This window comes from Caretta caretta, chromosome 2, assembly GCF_965140235.1.
Source record: "Caretta caretta isolate rCarCar2 chromosome 2, rCarCar1.hap1, whole genome shotgun sequence".
Classification (NCBI taxonomy): Eukaryota; Metazoa; Chordata; order Testudines; family Cheloniidae; genus Caretta; species Caretta caretta.
Window position 1 is genome coordinate 129379862 of NC_134207.1, and position 20824 is coordinate 129400685.

The window sequence follows — 20824 nt, forward strand, 5'->3', positions numbered from 1 at the left end:
ATAAGTGAAAACCACTGACTTGTATCCCTGTTGTTTGTGTGAGCTAATGAAGTCTGCTCTGCAATCAGACAGGTAAATTCTCAGCCTGCTCATTCTCTATATATCATTCATTAGCTACCACTTTCCATCTGTGACACTTGCAGAGAAATTGGAGAATGGAATTTCTTGTCTACACAAAATGGATTCTAATTATAACCCTGAACCCTTCGCTTTTCATTTTAAAGGTAGCTGCTGACAAAATGTCAAATCTATTTTGCAAAAAATTCTCTGATCTTGGATTCATGAAATTCAATGAAAACGAGCAAGATTCAGTACTGATTTTTTCCCAGTAAGGTTTTAAATCTTTGTTTCAAAATTAATTTTTTTTGCACAATTACAGTTGGCGGCTTAGGTCTGTTTAAATTTATTTCTCCTTAAACAATGAAACTCAGACAAGTGTAAGTATGTGCCTTTTCCACATAAGAATGGACACATTTGGTCAGACCAATGGTCCAACTAGCCCAGTATTCTGTCTTCTGATAGTGGATGATGACAGATGTTTCAGAGGACATTAACAGAACAGGGCAATTATGAAGTGATCCATCCCCTCTTGTCCAAGTTCCAGCTTCTACCAGTCAGAGGTTCAGGGACACCCAGAGCATAGGATTGTATCCCTGACCATCTTTACTTATAGCTACTGACGGACCTATCCTCTGTGAACTTACCTACTTCTTTTTTTAACCCAATTATACTTTTGGCCTTCACAACTTCTCCTGGCAATGAGTTCCACAGGTTGACTGTGTGCTGTGTGAAGAATTACTTCCCTATGTTTGTTTTAAAATGCCTGCTATTAATTTTGTTGGGTGAAATCCGGTTCTCGTGTAATGCAAAGGGGTAAATAACACTCTTTCATTCATTTGCTCCATGTCATTCATGACTTAGACCATTTTGTTAGCTTTTTTTGTCTGCTGCTGCACATGAACAGATGTTTTCAGACAACTATCCACAATGACTCCAAGATCTCTTTCTTGAGTGGTAACAGCGAATTTAGACCCCATCATTTTTGTATGTATAGCTGGGATTATGTATACAGTGTGCATTACTTTGCATTTATCAATATTGAATTTCATCTGCCATTTTCTTGCGCAGTCACCCAGTTTTGTGATAACCCTGTGCAACTCTTCACAGTGAGCTTTGGACTTAACTTTGTTTAGTAATTTTGTATTGTCCGCAAACTTTGCCACCTCACTGCATACACCTTTTTCTAGATCATTTATCAATATGTGGAACTGCTCTGGTCCCAGTGCAGATCCTGCACTGTGTTATTTACCTCTCTCCACTGAGAAGACTGACTATTTATTCTTACCCTTTGTTTCCTATCTTTTAACCAGTTACTAATCCATGAGATGACTCTCCCTCTTATTCCAAGACTGCTTACTTTGCTTAAAAGCCTTTGGTGAGGGACCCTGTTTGTCTGTCGACCCTCCTCAAAGAATTCTAATAGATTGGTGTGACACGATTCCCCTTTACAAAAGCCACTTACTCTTTTCCAACATATCGTGTTCATCTACGTTCTCCTTCCTGCAAATGTTTCCTGAAGAAATTTGGCATTATGGCCCTGATGCTGCAATTGTTCCACAAGCACAACTCCCATTTGCTTCAAGAGAAAGGTCTGGGTGTGGAATGCTTGTCTGATTTGACCCTGTATTTGTGAAACATCAGCAAAATTCATCAAACAGTTGCTAAGTTTGCAGGCAAAAGTTTGCACACAAAAATCTGTTTAGAAAATAGCAATTAACACAATGTTTCACTTTTGGAATTTTCTCAGATTTACACTAAGCCGTTCTACCTAGCTGCAGGTGATACTGTAATACAAATAATAATAAGTGGTGATTCACACTGACGTCACTGGACGTTTTGGTTACTCAAGGAACTGGATCCCTATTCTGTACAGCTGTGGAAAACGACTCTCTGGATTTTCCTGTGAGGTTCTGAGTGCCATTAGCGCCTATTAATCACAGTGGAGTTACACCATTTTACATCAGCTGATGATTTGGCCCATTATGTCTTTACTTCCCCTATGTATCCAACACATACAGTGTAATTTAATAAAGTTTATCTCCTTTTTTCCTCCCTCATAGCCACTGGACTATGAGACCAGAAGTCTTTATACTCTGAAAGTAGAGGCTGAGAATACCCATGTGGATCCACGATTTTATTATCTTGGGCCTTTTAAAGATACTTCAATTGTAAAAATCTCTGTGGAAGATGTGGATGAACCTCCTGTCTTCAGCAGATCCTCTTACCTTTTTGAGGTGCATGAAGATATCGAGGTGGGGACAATCATAGGAACTGTAATGGCACGGGATCCTGATTCTGCTTCAAGCCATATCAGGTAATGTCACAGTCTCTCTATATACCTCATGATTTAAAAAACAAAATACAAAAACAAGCAAGCAATTGTGTGGAGAAAATGGTTTCCCTTTCAAATTGTGATTGATGAACGTTGAGGTAGCTTTTCCACCCTGAGACTTGGGGAGAGGAGAGCAGGGAGGAATTTCTGTAGTCTGAAGGAGAAGAACCCTTCTTCTGTACAACTACTAATGTCCAGAGGGGAGAGCCCCTCCCCTGCAGACAGTAGGAGATACACAGGAGCTGATATTTACCTGGGTATATGCATAATCTCCCCGGTAACCCCTTAGGGAGTTCATCAGCCCTTCCGAGGCTCAAAACTGAAGAACTTCCCTTGCTGTGAGCCTATGCAAGTTGATCTACCTTTGCCTCGTATTTCCAGCCACTGTGAGCCTTAGAGGCCTCATTATTGCCCACCAATACATCTCCAGGAGGCTTGCTGGCAACACCCCAATCCTCCACCACCACTTCCAAGCCCTTGGAATTTCTCAAGCCGTAGATGAGCCTAGGTAAGCTTGTCAGGCCCTCCTGTGACTAAACCTGTGGGGTTTGGGAGCCCCCTGATAAGCCTATGCTCCATGGGAGCGTGCGGGCTGTTGAACGTCCTAATATTTCCTCGTGTCAACCTCAGACATGGTAGGACATGGACCCAATGGTAGGATGAAATATCACTCTAAGCTATTCCCCTTTCTTCTATAATCCTCCGAAGGTCCATAGGAACAAGTCTTCCTTTCTTCTGTCCAGGGTCCATGCAGGAGCAACAAGGAATGAACAACCTCAGTCCTTGGTTCCTGCCTCCTGCTTCCTAGCCTTATCTGTGAAGCTGCTGGCTAGTTAAAATTAGCTGTGCAAATCCAGACAGCCCATCCCAGTGTTACAGTTTAAACTGTTAATGATTTCAAAAATAGACTTTCCAAGTACTCCTCTATTTTGTGCAATTAATCTCATTGAGCTGAGTCCACTAAGTTTTACCACTCTCCTTTTTGCTTGGTTCTCCCTCCCCTTCCCAAAAGTATAAACTGTAGAAGAGAGACAAGGACGATGAAGTAATATCTTTTAAATATATTTTATTGGAGCAACTTTTGTTGGTGGAAGAGACAAGCTTTCAAGCTTCGCAGAGCTGTTTCTCAGGTCTGGAGAAGGTAACTAGGCTGTCTGAGCTAATTACAAGTTAGGACAGGTTGATACACCTATGGGGTTCACATATGTTGTAGGAGACCACTTAAAATGAAGTGGACAGGTAAGGGTTAGCAGGTTGTGGGGTGTGTTACAAACTCTTGTAATGAACCATAAAACCAGTGTCTCTGTTAAGTCCGTATTTTTTAATGTCTAACAGAGTTAGGAATGTACATTCCCAGAATAGTCTTTCAAATACATTATGCAGGTTTCCTTTGAGGATGAATTGAGAGGTCAGACATGTCATGATCTTGTATGAAAAGTGTTCACCACAGGTGGTGACTGAAGACAAGGAGGGGGTTTGGGAATAATTTACTTCAGGATGTGGTCCCCATTGTGTGTGGGTTGTGATTGTTTAATGATACCCCCAAAATATACTGGAGATACATTTCTTTTTGTTGATGTTGTGATGCATTTTTTCACAAATTCTTCTTCAAGGTGGCCCATAAAAAGGTTGGCGTATTGGAGAGCCAGCCTAGTACCTATGGCTGTTTCCATGGTTTGAACAAAGTGTTAGTTGTTAAACAGGAATTTGGTGTGGGTGATGTCTGAGTATTGTACATTGTCTTGTAGGAATTTGAGGCAGGCAGCAATGCCATCATGGTGAGGAATTTTGGTGTATAATGAGGTGACATCCACAGGGACAAGGATGGCATTCTGTGGGAGGTTGTTAATATTGCAGAGTTTCTGGAGAAAGTCAGTAATGTCTTGGCAGAAGTTGGCCCTTTGTGTGGTGAGTGCTTTGAGGATGATTTTGGAGAGTCCTGATATTCCTTCAGTGAGAGTACTGTGGCCAGATTATGATGGGTCCATCTGGGTACCTTTGTTTGTGTATCTTGGAATGCATGTAGAAGGTCCCTGTTCAGAAGGAAAGGCTTATGTGGGATGAGGCTGTAGAGGTTTTTCTTGGACTGCTTGAGGAAGGATTTGATGGTATCTTTACATTCCTGTGTGAACTGGTATGGGGTGGTCTTTGAGTTCCTTATAGCAGGTGGTGTCAAGAGCTTTCTGTTGGCCTCGTTGATGTAGCCATCAGAATTAAGGACTAGGATTGTGCACTATAGTGGTTGGATTTCAGGGACTGCATAGCTATCCTCTCGGTGGTAGAGAGATTGTGGTATATGTAGTGTTTCTCTGACCACTACATACTACTCCAAATATGCTGAACAGCTCTGCAGATCTCAAAAAACTGAAGAAGTATCTCCTGCACTTCCATATTCCAGAACGAAACACTTCAAACAAGAAATTATAACATACTCCTACATACTGGATGAAAAAAAAATCAGGAAGTCTACCTGGAGTCCATGCAGGAAACTCAAACCAATCTCTGAGCACTAAGCTTTAGAAGACTATTTGGACTTTGGTCACATTTGACAAAGGTGTCAAAATAAGCGTTTGTCTTGTCTGATTTTCTTCAAATATGGTAGACACAAAACATCATTTACCATCTATGAGGACAATATTCCTTTGTTTTTAGATTTTGAAGCATGGTAAAACTGGGTTTGTAAAGGAAACTGAATTGCAGCCTCACTTATGATGACTACTCTGGCTGGAAGAGTAAGATAACAGATGGAAATTTTGAATCTTTAAAGCATCCAGTATTGATAATGCATTTGAATATTGTTCCTTTATCCATTCTAACTTGATGTGACAACTGGGAATCTAAGTAGTCAGGTTTTTGAAGCTGTGATCTTAAAAGGAACAAAGTTGTTGGTTTCACTTGTCTCTGGCACAGCTTGATGAGTGGAACTGCTTCAAGTGAATAAGCTATTTCCCCCCCATCATGCTCTATTATTGATATAGCATAATAGCCTGACGATGCTGTCACACCATCACTCTTGGTCATGTTAGTGTTTCTTCCACTGAATGACAGAAGGTAATTCAGAACAGGCAAGACAAGTGAACTAATGAAATTAAGGGCAGAGGTGTAAACAGCTTTAACGGGGAAAAAAAGTGAAAAGAATCAATGAGTCTTGATTTAAGTTTCAGAGTAGCAGCCGTGTTAGTCTGTATTCAGAAAAAGAAAAGAAGTACTTGTGGCACCTTAGAGACTAACCAATTTATTTGAGCATAAGCTTTCGTGAGCTACAGCTCACTTCATCGGAGGCATTCAGTGGAAAATACATGCTCCTCACTGAAGGAAACAGAACAAGGCAGGACTTTCCACATATGTGGTAGTAATATAAATGTGTATGATTCTTTAGCTTTCTTGTTATTGCTGTTTTCTGCTGGAAAAAAAACCTAACAAACAAATTCCGTAGTAGGGATCAGATTCAGCCCTCCAGTGTACATATGTTGACTCTATTAATTTAAATAACAGCCTTACATTTCTATTCAAAGAATCCAGCTCTTCAAAATGAGGATTATAACATTTTAGTTACTACCAAACCATTACCAGACAGTTATAGAATATCAGGTATTACAGGAGAAAATGGACAGCTAAGATTTTGCCTTCTTTATTTAGACAGGTTGTGTCCTTTTGTAATCAGGTTAGCCTGAATAAATCTTTTATGAAACTTTCTATTTAAAAAAGAAAAATTTGGGCAGCTTATGAAGTTGCCTGTTTCTCTTTTTCTTTTCTTTTCCTTTTCTTTTCTTTTAAATAATGGAGATGAGCCTAAACTAAACCTCCCAGGTATGAACTACCCTCTTCCAAAGCTTGGTGGAATCTGAATCCAGGTCCAGATCTGCATTTTACATGTGATTCTTACCTCTAAAAGGGTATGTCTATGGAGCCTGGGGCAGCAAGCATCCTAGCCCAGAATGAGGAGCTTGTGGGCTTGTGTTACTATGCTAAAACTAGCTGTCTAGATAGCACTTAGAAATTACAACTTGGGCTGGAGCTTAGGCTCTAAAGCCCAACTCTCTCCCTAGGTTTCTGAGCCTGAGCTCCAGTGTGAGCCACAATGTCTACACAGCAATGTTTATCACAGTAGTACATGCCCTGGGAGCCTGTGTTTGTCGATCTGAGCTGGGAGGCTAGCTGGTGCAGGCTGTGTAGGCATACCCAAGTAGTCCAAACCAAAGCCAAGATCCAAATACCCCAAATTTTAGATAGGATTCAAAACCCAGTGCCGTATCTGAATTCTGTAGCTCAGGTCTTCCCTCTCATAGAAATATGATTTTTAAAGTGAAAATAGGCTATAACTACAGAATAAATACAGAATGTGTGGTTTGCTGCTTCCTGTGGCACTATTCTTTTTTTAACAGATTTGAGTAACAATTGGGCTATTGTCTGGGATTTAGAAGATCAACAGTAGCATCTGCAGGCTTTTGAGAACACCGGGATGATGTAGAAGGTGTATGTTTGCATAACACATACATAACCAAATATTTTGGGCTTATAAAGATAATAGGATTGAATCTTATTTATCTGGGTTGTGTTGGGTTGTGGAACTGTGATGTGAGAAGTAACTCAAATAGCTGCATCACTTGCCTGTTGAAAACCTGTACTATGAAACTTTGACTTATGTCCAGATTAAAAAAAATGCATTTGATGGCTAAAGTATAACTGCTATGCAATATAAACATCTTGATGAAATATAAGTTCCCCCAAACTTGCCAGGCACTAGGGAATTTTCCTTAATTGAAACTTGTAATTTGGCCACCTGGTTCAGAACTAACACAAACCTTTTACCCCAACTTTGAAGCAAATCGTTTGTGTGCTTTCAATGGTTTAATTGGGACTGGGAGCATCAAAATACTACGAGAGGCTATTCCCATGGTACACTATTTCCAGCCTGGGTGAAATCAGTAAGTACTGGAAATACAAAGACAGGTTTTTGTGAAGGTTCTAGATCATTCACATACATTCACAAAAGCACGCAAACTCTTGGATCATTCTCCAGACAAGATCATACCCGCATACTGTCAGAGGTACTGGACAGGGTTACCTAGTGTTGGCCTATCTATGCTCCCAGTAAGTGCAGAGTTAGGCAAACCTTCAGTGCTTTTGGAAATCCCATGATACACCCACTGAAAGGCCCCAATCCTTCATTTACCCCCAACCTGCCACTGATTTCAGGGGCAATTTTGGACGCATGAGAAATGTAGATTTGGGTCCTAAATGGGAAGAATCAGAGAGCAATATGATTATTGATTTCAGTTTGCCACCATGTGACAGAATGACTTTCTCGACAAGTCAGTTGAAGTTTTGTCCATATGAGTATTTGCAAAGCAAAGGCTTTGCAGTACTGTACAAAGGTTCCTTAATATCAGTAGCTTCATTAAAACTGAAAATCCTGCCAGTTAACATACTTTTAACATTTTTGATTTTTTTAAATAATTATTATTATTTATTATTAAATAATTTATTTTTCTTTTAAGTAAATTTACATTAAACTAGGAACTGAAAGCTTTAAACTGTCATTTCAAAAAGCTCAGAAATGAGTTGGCAGTCTGATGTGTTTTTTTCAAACTGAAAGAGAATTTTCCTCTCAGGAAAAAAAGTGTTTAATTACTGATTTAAACAATGTTCTCCCTCCACTCCCTATAATAATTCATATTTTAATACAATATCATTTAGTTACAAAGAAAATATTCATAGAAGCCTATGAAAGTTACAGGATAAATTGCAAGAGGAAATATAATGGATACATCTATATTGAGATCATTCTTAGGATTTGTATTTTTCTGTGTACTAGGTTAATATTTTAAGAATTATTTTAAGTATTTTTTTTTTTAGTTTCAGGGACAGTCATCAACATAACTAACAGATGAACTGCACAGCATTTTAAAAAGTTTAAACTTGCAGAAACTAAGCATTTATCTCATCTAAATTATCTCATATATCATTTTGATAGAATGTATATAGAATTTGAACGTTATACAGATGTACTGTAAGGTAGAGTTGCTTCTTTTAATTTTCAATCACTTACATAATAATTTTTGTCTTCGTTTATCATGTTTAGATTTTCTTTGGATCGTCATACTGACCTTGACAGAATATTTAATATACACTCTGGAAATGGATCCATCTACACTTCCAAACCACTTGACCGCGAGATATCACAGTGGCACAATCTTAGTGTTATAGCAGCCGAGATCAGTAAGCCAAATCTTTTTAGTTTTCCTTCATTTATAAAGTTATTTAAATCTTTCTGGTGCTCAGAATAAATTTCTTAAAAATAAATAGCGTTAAGTCTGGTGCTTTATACAACTTTTCATTCATCTCAGACATTTACAAGAAGCCATTTTGACATTACAAGTAAATAGAATAAACCCAATGCACCATTAAGATTACTACATCATTGCACCTAATTCCAGTCCCACTGGCACAAAAGATTCTAAGTGACAAAAAAAATCTGAGATTCTTCAAGGGAACTCATGAGGAGCGTTCATTATGAAATTATCTGTTTTAGCATAAGCGCTATATCACTGGTAAAAGCAATAGTTTCTGATGATAAACATGGCTGGTGCCACCATTCTTCAGGCTGCTGGCCACTGTGATAAATGTGTTCTTTCATAGTATTTTCATACTGTGGGAATTCAAGGCCCTTCTGTGCTTAAACTGAGATAGTAATCTCATTTCTTTGTGAGGATATTTTGAGAGAATTTAACTTCTCAACTTAGTTGTAGTAATTAGGTCTCTCTAAAGAAGTATGCTAATTTTTTTGGAAAAGTTCAGGTTTTTTAAGGGCAATCAATCTACATAATAATTGCTTGAAATTCATACCTGCCAGACTCTACAGTCACCATCCCTTTATAATGTATTACTGAGCTTCTTCGAAGAGAAAAGGCAACATTGGAATATTTAGGACATTGCTTTCATGACGTTCAGATTTTTGTTCTGTTTTAAAGAAATTTAGTATGTCAAGTAGATATAGCATGTATTTCCTACAAACACTGATACTGTGATGCAGTGGAACCATAAACTGAATTCTTCACAGATTGCTCCCAAGACACCACAGCATGTCATACACCCAGTCAATACTATAATTCATGATCCATCTTCATTGTTTCCTACCCTATTCCAGAAACAAAGCAAAAACATATAAATGTTTAATATAGTTCGGTAGAGGAGTTCTCAGAAATGAATGATGTATGCATGACTTGCCTTTCACTAAAGAGTAAGTACCTCAAAAATTAAAAACAACCAAAACCCTATTCAGTTTAGTGCTGCAAATTTTCACCCAATCCTACTCCCACAGAAGTCAGTGGGATTATTGGATTGATTTAAAGAAAAACCCCTATTTATAGATTTATATTTTTTCTTACAGTAATTTAAGTATGTGATTCTGTTCTGACTTACACCAGTTTTACACTGGTGGAATATTTTTTTCTTTACTGAAGTGTCTACTGATTTATAAAAGGAGAAGTGAAAGGAAAATCAGACCCTGAGAATATCCTTTCAGAGTATGTTTGTCGCCAACCAGTGACCGCTCCTCAGTGTAAAACAAATTTGATAACATCCATTGTGTTTTGATTTTAAAAAACAAATTTCGGCAGAACAATACTCCTGAGCCCAACAAAAACAACAATTTTCATTGGGTTATGCTAATAGAGTTTATTTGTATACATTATATTTGCTTATTTCATTAACAGAAGTAGTGTTTATCTTCATGAAAACAGCCTAATTGCCCACTAGATACCAGTGAATGAATTTGTTTCTGGCACTAAGCAAAATCTGTTCTGAACACTGATGTGGCCTGATCCTCACCTAGTTTGAGTCCAGGGAGCTATGCCAAATTACACCATCTGAGGATCTGGCCTTGAATGCTGAGTTCTGGAAGAATTTTAAAGAAAACACACTTTTTTTTTTAAATGAGAGCAAGAGATCACTTGTTTCTGTTTTCACTTCTTTTCTTTTGGCAGATAATCCCAAAGATACCACTCGTGTTTCTGTTTATGTTCGAATTTTGGATGTTAATGACAATGCCCCACAGTTTGCCATATTCTATGATACTTTTGTATGTGAAAATGCAAGAGCTGGACAGGTATGCATTCTGTAAATACTTTAAGCTATTTGGTTTTGCTATGGCACTCAGTTTTAGGTCATTCTTTAGAAATGCTAGAGAGAGCATGCTGTTTGAGAGAGAGTGCTTCTAGTACAGTTTATGAAACAAAATGAAGACAAAGAATGGCTGTCAGTAAATCAGTCTTTAGACCTACACAATAATACTTTACAATTGCTCCAGCATGTAAATTACCAAATTACTTTTCTTTACTTTTACAGAAATGGCTTTCTACAAGAGATCTGTTCATTTTACTCTTAAGCTTTTGCATCAGTGGATCTGTTTTTGTTTTGTTGCTTTAGATGCCTAAGCATATAGGTCTTAAAGATGTGTTCTTAATTGATTTCAGTGTTAGCTTCCAAGAAGAAAGCAACATGCTATAAATAATAATTGGTAATCAAATTTCAATTTTTTTTTCAAAAAGAGGTCAATACTATGGAGCTCAGTTGTACTTTGAATTCATATTTATCGTGTTTAGAAACATCAATGTCACACTTACATTTTTATGCAAATGACAGTTTATCTCCCAAACATTTTCTGTGGATGAATCAAACAAAAACATAAAAGATGTTAATATCTGAACTGGTAACATATTATTTTGTTTGGCTTTTATAGAAACCATACAAAATAATACAGAAAAATATACTTGATTAAAGTAAAACAACTCTGCTGCCCGCTGTCTAGTTCCTAGTAGGCAGCTAGCCATTAGGGATGTTGGAAACCCACCAGTTTCCCTATTACTGTGTTGTGTGTTCCACAGCACATTAATCCAAGAATAAAAAAATGTCCTTAAAATGGCATCAGTGGTACCAGAATGGCATGTACGCATCACAGTACTGTTGAAGAGAGTGTGGAGGAGGAATGCAGACTTCTCTGAAAATAGTTAATTTCTTGGACACCTTCATTTCCAGATGGCTGTCTCATTTTATTTATTTTTCTGAGTGGTTTTATAACTGTAAATTCACTGGTACAGATTATGGTTATGATGCACACAACTTAATCTCTCTGGGTCATTGCTAGTTTAATTCTGTCCTCTTGTATATTAGTTCCTCCTTTTTTTTTTTTTTGTTACCATAATTACAAATGATGTATAGTGAAATTTAGACCTCACTGAATAGTCTTCCCCACTGATAAGTAACCACTGTTTATCAAAAAATGTTCAATCCCATCCTAGAATATGGTGTTTTATGTAGTTAGGTATTTTATTTCTTTGTATGTTTAATATGTGACATTATGTTGACTGGCTTCTTGATATCTAATATATTAAATAAGCTTCAGAGGGGTAGCTGTGTTAGTCTGGATCTGTAAAAATGGCAAAGAGTCCTGTGGCAACTTATAGACTAGCAGATGTATTGGAGCATGAGCTTTCGTGGATGAATACCACTTCATCGGATGCATGTCAATATATTAATATGTGAGCTATTGTGATAGCATCTAACATGTGCTCGACATTTTCCAAACCTACAGAAAAACCCCAAAGAGATTACACTATAAGTTCACAAGACAGACAAAGGCACAGACAAACACCATAGAAACATAATGTATAAGTACGAGGTGATGCTGAGTAGGAGTCTTGATTGTTTTCCTCCTCTTACTCTTCCGAATCATCCTTGCTCCACTCCTCCAACTTCCCCTTTATCCTCCAGTCTCCAACTAGTCTTTACTCCCCACCATATAATCAGAGAGACAAAGAAACCTACAGCCAGTTAGATGGTGTGCATGCCAAGGGAAACGTGGAATTACAGTTGTCCTGTGACATCCTGGAGGTGGAGCAGCCTAAATAACCTTTCACCTGCCCCCAGCCTGGAAAGGGTCCCTACCACCTCTTCCCTCTGTGAAAGAGGGTTGCATTCAGCAGAGAAATCATTGGATTAGGGCAAGTACAGCCAAATCTGTTCCAGATATGGAGTGCTGTCTTGCCACTTTTTCTTCCCATTGAGAGGGGACAGGCTGCTTCCTCCAGTATGGTCCTCGGAGCAAGGTTTAGGACCCCCAGGACCTTACCTGCACAGAGTCTTGAGTAGCTGTTGAATCACTAACTATGATGGAGGCTTTTAAATTTGGTTTTCATGATCAGTGTTCAATAAACCAAAACTGCTTGTCAGTTATTAGACTCTCCTTTACCAAATGTATACAGACTGACTCCCTTATCATATGTGCAAATATTTTACCTGAAAAAAACATATCCATCTAATTGGCAAATTCATGGATTTTTCGTCACTACATTTCTTAAAGTATGTTTTGGGTTTTTTTTTAGTTGTTGGGTCTCTCTTCTCATTGTCTTTAATTTATTGCAGATTATAAAGAATTAGTAGAAAAGATCCAGTGTTTGTTCAACTCTTTAGTGCATTTCGTCCAGATCCATACGTGTATATCTTTTTTGTTTTATCAAATATTGTTTTACTGTCTATTTGTTTATCCTTTGCTCTTGCCATCTTCAAGTATCATATCCAACAGTTTCCCTGATTAGATCCTCCGATGTCCTTGTTATCATTAGCCTTTTTATTACAAGCTAAGTTCAAATAGATTTATTTAAAAATTCACAGTCCTCACCTTTTCAAGTTGTAGCAATTTTATTTTCTGCCATTATTCTTCTTTTCAGGATGTATTTATAGGACATTCTTATTGCCTTTGATTCCTTACTAGCATGATATCTTTGCTTTTTTCTGTCATTATTTCTCAGTGATTCATTCACTCAAACATCTTTCTTATTAATCTCTCATCTCTTCCAATTATTTATTTCTTTAGTTCCTTCTGTGACCTTCCTTTCTATTAATATCTCCCATGCGTTTTAAGTTGTACTGAGATTAGACTTTCTTCTTTCAGTATTGTGTTTTGTACAGCTTTCCAAGCCTTACTCTATTTTGTTTCCAGATAGCGATGCATCTCATGCCACACTAATGTACTGTTTGCTATGAGTGTGTGATGGGTATGTAAATCACGTATTAGGATTTCTGTACCCTGAGTAGAACACAGATACACAGGAATCTGCATATCAGATTTTAGATTAGTGGTCCATTTACTCCAGTACAGTGGTCAGTACCAGGAAGATTTAAAGAACCCTGCAGTGAACTATTTTGGAATAAACTGCCCACAATACTGATCAGCTAGTGCCTAGCTTATGTACTGGGTCTATACCATTCATGATGTTTTTACACCTTTATGACGTCTCCTCTTATTCATCTCCTCTCAAAACTAAACACTCCCAATCTTTTCACATGCTCTTCTCATGGAAATCTTCCCATTCCTCTAACCATTTTACTCACCCCTCTCTTGATCTCCTTATGTTTATCTCCCTCTGTTGAGAAAGAGTGATCAGAACCATGCAGAGTGTACAAGATCTTTGGCTCCATTGCAGTTGCTATATACCACTCCGGCAATGAAAAGGGGCTGGTGAAGGATAAAAGAGTGTGGGGAATCACTGGTGGCATTTCCAGACAGCTATCTTTTTTTCTTCTTCTTCTTGGTTTTGTATTTTCCTTGGAAAATCAATAAGCAAAGAATGCAATGAGTGGAACATTGAAATTATCTCAATAATAATTGCTAGTGACATCACAACAAAGGAATGTACACGTAACTTTTTTTGCTTTATGATTTTAGTTTCTGGTTTTTCTTTCAAAAATAAAACATAGGAAACAACCAGTGCATGATGAGGGGGGTCAAGAACAGTAATATATGTTTGGAGAATGGCTAGCATGCATCATGTTGGCTTGTAGGAGCCAAAAGTATACATATAATATATACAATTAAATAGCCATAGTACATAAGAGTTATACATATTATGGCATAATATATTAGCCCTATGACATCCATTTCACAGCAAATTTAAGTGTATTCTCCCCTTTTTTGTCACCAATATCATTACTTTCTCACGTAGTGTGCACAAATATTTTCAACCATTCCAAAGAAACGAGAGGTTTATTAGGAGTTTCATTTTCTGAGTATTAAACACATTACTTTTAAAAGTACATTTTTTGGTGTTTGCTGGAAAATTTAATTCATCTACTAATCCCAGTATACACATTTTGTTTTATATTCAGAACTGTGGAAAGAAATTTCCACATGTTGCTTCAGTATATTTGAAGTAAGAAAAAAGTAGGTAGAGTGGGTTAGCTGATGGTTGGTGGCATGTTCAGTGTTAATTAGCTTAAACTCCCTTGATGTACATGCTCTAGCATTCAGTAAAATCTGTTTAAGATTTTGTTCTGGAAAAAACAACCACATAGTGATAATGGATAAAATGCACTTCCAACGTTCTGTTTTTTTTCAAAAACCAGTTTTCTTCTGACAATGAGAGATATAACTGAGCTTCCTACTCATCTATTTTACCCGCATACATCAGTGGAGAAACAGAGTTAATTAATTTGTTATTGCCCTCAAGGTGTCCTTTATTACTTAACAAAATGTGTTAATAGGTACATTAGTTCATTTGACCATGTCTTACCTAGTTGCTGCTGTTTACGTGATTGCGCTTTCTGTAAAATACTACAAGGTGATCTAGGCAGGGGACTTTAAGAAGCAAAGAAATTTTGTGAAACATTTTGAATACTCGAGTCACATGATCAAGAATAATAATGAACCAAATTTAGTTTTTTATTTGCAGCCTATTTGGCAAATCAGTTTTAATATTCAAATTGTCTCAAAATGTGACTACCTATTTACTTACATTGCATGTTTTGCAGTTACCTTTCTTAATATCGGAGGCAACACTAACTTTCATGACTGTTACAGATACAATGAGCAGGATTTAGCCCACTAAAACTCCAGCAACATTGAATTAACAGTACAAATGTTCTTCACTTCCAAAGAGAGTAGTACAAGAGTCCACGTAATCAGCTGGACTCCTGAATTCCTGTCGTATCTAATAATGTATTTTATGAGCAACTGAAGCTCAGGCTTGACCAATACTTGGATGGGGGAGCCGCAAGAAGTGCTAGTTAGTGAGGCAGGTGGCACACTTCCGTATAGTATGGTGTTAGACGGCTCTGCTCTGCTGGAGGTGCTATCATTCAGATCAGTGTGCAACCAAGGGCCTGACTGCTTGTCACTAAAGATCCCATGACACATTTTAATATAGTCAAGGTGTTAGTCCTCAGCAAACTGAGCCTGGCTCAGGATGCTGCCCTCCTAAAATCCCTGTTAATATTTTATCTGGTTTAATTCCCCTCCTAAATTTTGTTTAGCAGCATTGTTGGCACAGAATGCTTGCTGTATTCCACTTAAGACATAGCTATGCCTCACTGAGGGTGAGTGATCCCTATTGCTTGGAAAACATTTTAGGATTCTCTATGAAAGAGTTTACATACAGAAAAAGTGTGTGTCTGTGTGTGTAATATGAACGGAATGCAAGATCCTAAATCAGCAGGAATATTATGATTGGTCCTCATGCCAGTGTCCCAGCATATAGTGTATATACGTAGAAGTATCTCAAGCCAAATTTCATTGTCCTGTTGAGTTTGCCTGTTGTCAGAAACAAACTTTTTTGAAATATGTTTTCTTCCTTTAGCCTAAGCTGTGACATATTTGTCTTTAACAATTCATTTATGTAACTGTATAATTAAATATATGAGGACTTCTTTTTGACTTGTTCAAGTACGCCAGGAGGTTTATTAAATCTCTTGTGCTTCATTCCTTAAGAATACAGCCACTAGTTTCCCGACTAGTGGCATGACACTGTAAAGTGTGTCTATGGTGATTATACATATGTTTACAATAGCACATTTCATCTAGAGATGCAAAAACACCTAAACACTTTACAGACTGCTTAATTATACATACATGTGTAATAGCCAGTAAGTTTCAATGGTGAACTACACTGGTTCACTGCATACTTAAATAGAAGAATGGCAGGGAATCACCACTACTTCCTGCAATGCCTACAACAGGCTTTCTTTGGAAGTCTGCAACCCAAGTACTCTGATGAAGCTGAAGTTATGATATCTACCCAGGATCTCAGATCCCAGCTAGGGGTGATAGAGGTGTATGTGTTTTAGCATTTTGAATAGAATGTTTGAGTGTCATGGTAAACAATTTTCCCCTCATAAACTCTTAATTTACATGATTTTCTGTGCTGGGAAATGGACAACTGAATTTCATTACAAATTTAGAAGTTTCAAAGTGGTTTCCAATTTGCAGTGTTTGGCATTGAACAATTTTTGTTTCCCCCATTTTCTACCTTTTTACCACTGAGTGTAATCAAATTAAAGTTCAGGGGGTTTTCTTTTAATCCCTCTTCGTCTTGCAAGTTCCTCAGATTTGGAAGAGTTACAATGGCAGAGTCAGTGTTTCATTTTTGCTTTTGTCAGTCTAACTTTTCCAAAGTTGAAGAAGTGTTGAAAAGTTAGAGTAGGGGAAAAAAAGGAGACAATGATTTTTTTTTTTTTTTACATTCAATGTGGTGGGGGGGGGAGGGGATTAAAACGTTCATGTTATTTTCAGTTTTCAAACATTTAAATGAAATACAAATTTCAGTTTGAACCATAATGAGTATTTTTGTTTTGAAATTGAAACATTTTCTTGTGAAAAATTGTGGCCAGTTCTTTGTGTATATTTTAAGTGTATTAATTTAATCTGAATTACTATTGTATATACTTGCTAAAAATATGTATAGAGAAATGTGTAAGGGGCAAAGGTAGGTAGCAGTTCAAAATATTATGGGGAGGTGGTTGTTTTGATTTTATAAACACTGGGTTTAAACTTTGCTTTGCAGTATTTAGAATCCAAACTCCCGACCCATGAGCTAGGTTACTTACTACTTTATTTTTTGCACTTCATCAGGAAAAGCAGCAACATATATGATGAAAGCTACATTTGATCAGTTACCATATTATATAGTATTATTCATACCATAGTTTTATAAATATGGATTTTTTTAAAGCTGGTACTGTTCGTTGAAGTACCCAGATAACTGTATCACAATGTCTGCTTGTTTTTGTTTTTCCTTGTCTGCAGCTAATACAGACCATAAGTGCAGTAGACAAAGATGACCCACTTGGAGGACAAAAATTTTTCTTCAGTTTAGGTGCTGTTAACCCAAACTTTACTGTTCAAGATAATGAAGGTAAAATACAGAGCTTGCCCATGGTATAAGATTTATCTTTCATTCCGAACATATTACAGGTATTTTTCTGAAATGTTTGAACTTGTGTTTGCAACAGTTAAGACCTATTAACTGGAAAAAAGGACTGGGCCTTCACTGGCCACTGAACCTCATACAGATAGCAGACAAAATTAATGTTACTACTGTGGAATTGCCTATAATCTTACTGTGCTTATGATCCTTTCTTCTTCTTGTCCATGGCGACACTTACGGAATTATGATGGAAAATTGGGTATCATCACATCTTATATTATTAATTGCAACATGCTTGTTGGTGGGGGGACAATATGATGGAAATAATTTCCTTTATTTTAAAAGAAGTGTAAAGATTTAAATATTTTACAAACCCAAAATGTAAGCTTATGTTGAAATAAATCTGGATCAAGATTTCAGTTGCATTTGGTGGCTTTACATGTTTTTAAAACATGGTGATTTTGTCCTCTTTTGGTTTGGGGAGTGTTACAACCTGAACCCAATAGCAATGGATTAGTGGGACGTAGATGAGACAGTTGAAGGCTTATGATAAATGCTGTCTGTGACATGGATATAACCACTACATGTAATCTATAGATACATTTAGTACACCATAACCAAAATATAAATCCACTGAAGTTATATAAAGGACACAGACTTGTAATCATTGGAGGTTTACTTAATCTATACACATTCAAAACCAAATAGCATTGATCTGTTCTCATCATTAAGCCCCTTATCTGGAAATAAATGAATTAATGTATGCTCTGTAGAGGTAAGCCATAAGTGGGAAATGGTAGAGTCTCAACTCAGAAGATAGTTTGGAGGTAGGTAAATGCCTACTGTACCCATAAGACTGTCAGCTGTCCTCGACGTGCAGAAGATTTCAATTTATATAATCTTAATTCACCTAGTCAGCTTCAGTTTAAGGTCACAGAATCTTAGACTCAGAAGAAAAGAAAAATCTTTCTAGGCTTAGTAAGCCTCCACAGCCTCCTGCACCCCAAAACATGACCACTGAGAAAAGTTCCTCTGGCTGATGTACAAGCAATGGAGAGTCTGTAACAATTGGTGAAGGGGGAGGAACAGAGAATAACATAACAGGATCTAACATCAAATTATTTGGGGTTGTGGGTCAAAGGCAGTGTATAAGAGAGGCTAAATCTAATGCCTGATTTTTTGAGGGGGGTTGGGGAAAGGGCAATGAGAGCAGAGGAAGCGTGAGCATAGGGACTGTGTTCTTAGTCGTCTGTCTTTGCTCCTTTGTATAGCTGAATGAGGCTGATGACTCCAAGTGGATAGCCACTTTGGGTTTCTTTTTGCTCATTTGTCATTTTTTTCCCTGACTGTTGCCAGGAAAAGCTTTTAGGATTTTGTCTTTTGTTGGGGAAGTGGGACATGACATGAGCACTCATCTGTAGTCTGTTTGGTTTGTGTTAGAATTATGAAATCAGCCAGCATAAAAAGATATGAAACCAGGATGACATCAGATGGGAAGAGCTGTAAAGGAACATTCTAGAATGAATACAATGGAATGTTCTTCACTTTTCTCAGCCTTCTAGCTCAAACCAAGTGTAATATTTTAATAGAGGATATATCTTGGGGACTAGATCCTGTCTATGCAGATATCAGAGTAGCAGCCCTATTAGTCTGGATCCACAAAAACAGGAGTACTTGTGACACCTTAGAGACTAACAAATTCATTAGAGCATAAGCTTTTGTGGGCTACAGCCCACTTCATTGGATGCATAGAATGGAACATATAGTAAGAAGATATATAACACACACACGGATAAGTCAGAAGTTGCCATACAAATTGTGAGAGGATAATTAGTTAAGATGAGCTATTATGCAGAGGATAGGCTCTAAGAAAATATATCTTATCATTTCTATTGATATTCCACACTTTTTGTAGATGGGTTACACTCATTAACTTCAATGGGAAGTCAACTGGCAGTACAGATAATGCTTATCTATCAGAGATTGACAATGCTGATCAAAGAGGAAACATTTGCCCCTATATCTTGTTTTTGTATTTTTGTCCTGTATTAGTAGAAAGAGCAGCAGCCCTCCTGGCAGCTCTGACTTGCAGGGAGGCTATTTGCACAGCATTTAATGCTACTGTTTACACTACAGATTAATAACAGCATGGTAAGACTCTGTACTACTTGACACATATACAGTATCTGGAGTACATTAACATGTCTAAACTGTTTAGGAATACAGAATTGCATTTTGATCTTCTGAATGCCCATGTTAATCACTCTTCCAATCGCATTTCAGCTTGAGATACTGAGGAATACAATGCATTGGACAAAAGCGTGTTGAGCAGAAGAGAGAGGCAAAGCGGCTTTTTTGTCAAGTTTAAATCCCAGTAGAAAAAAGCCTGATCTCAGATGTTAAGGAAGTGCACTTTCCAAAATAACATAGTGAACCAAAAACTCTGATAAAAAGTGTTTGTGTCTATTATATATAATATGCATTGTATTGTTATATATATTACTCATGTGTAATATATAATTATTTTTAACTGATATAGATAACACTGCCAGAATTTTGACTCGAAGAAATGGCTTCAGTAGACATGAAATAAACACCTATTTCCTGCCAGTGGTGATCTCGGACAATGACTACCCAATCCAGAGTAGCACCGGCACGCTGACAATTCGAGTGTGCACCTGCGACAACCGGGGGAACATGCAGTCCTGTAATGCCGAGGCCTTGCTCCTTCCTGCTGGCCTGAGCACTGGTGCTCTAATTGCCATTCTCCTCTGCATCATTATACTTCTAGGTAAGTAATAGAAAAATGCATCTTTTCCCAAATGAACTAATACTTCAGAGATATAGAGGCCTGAGCAGTTGCAAGCTACATAGTTTTGAAATATTAGTGTTTTGTGATATAAGATTCAAATTTACTGTAAAACAGTGGAAACGGTTTATTCTCTGGTGAACTTAGATGTAGTAAAACATTGTTTCTAGGTGACTAAGAATGAAAAATCTCAGGTTGTTAAATTGTTCCAACAAATTTCAGTATGCAAATGGCAGTACCTATATACTTACAGTGAAGTTGTTCCCTTAAAAAATGGCTAAGAGGGTTGAACTACATAGCAAAGTCAAATCAATGAACTGGGACTTCGGTTTTTGGCATTTACTGGCAGAGAATTGTAAAATGTACTTTTAATCAGATAAATGATTTGAGATACTTTTACCCCTTCACCCATGTGAAATCATT

At 37.4% G+C, this 20824-nt stretch overlaps 1 protein-coding gene across 6 annotated transcripts in view; it reads left to right on the forward strand.

Annotated features, from left to right (window-relative positions):
* The window catches only part of CDH10 (cadherin 10), a 149161-nt gene that overhangs the window by 117626 nt on the left and 10711 nt on the right, over positions 1-20824 (forward strand). For all 6 annotated transcript variants that reach the window (XM_048839658.2, XM_048839657.2, XM_048839656.2 and 3 more), the window contains 5 exons: positions 2121-2374; positions 8478-8614; positions 10381-10502; positions 17472-17580; positions 20132-20383. In XM_048839658.2, coding sequence (XP_048695615.1) covers positions 2121-2374; positions 8478-8614; positions 10381-10502; positions 17472-17580; positions 20132-20383 — 874 coding nt within the window. The remainder of the gene's footprint in view (positions 1-2120; positions 2375-8477; positions 8615-10380; positions 10503-17471; positions 17581-20131; positions 20384-20824) is intronic.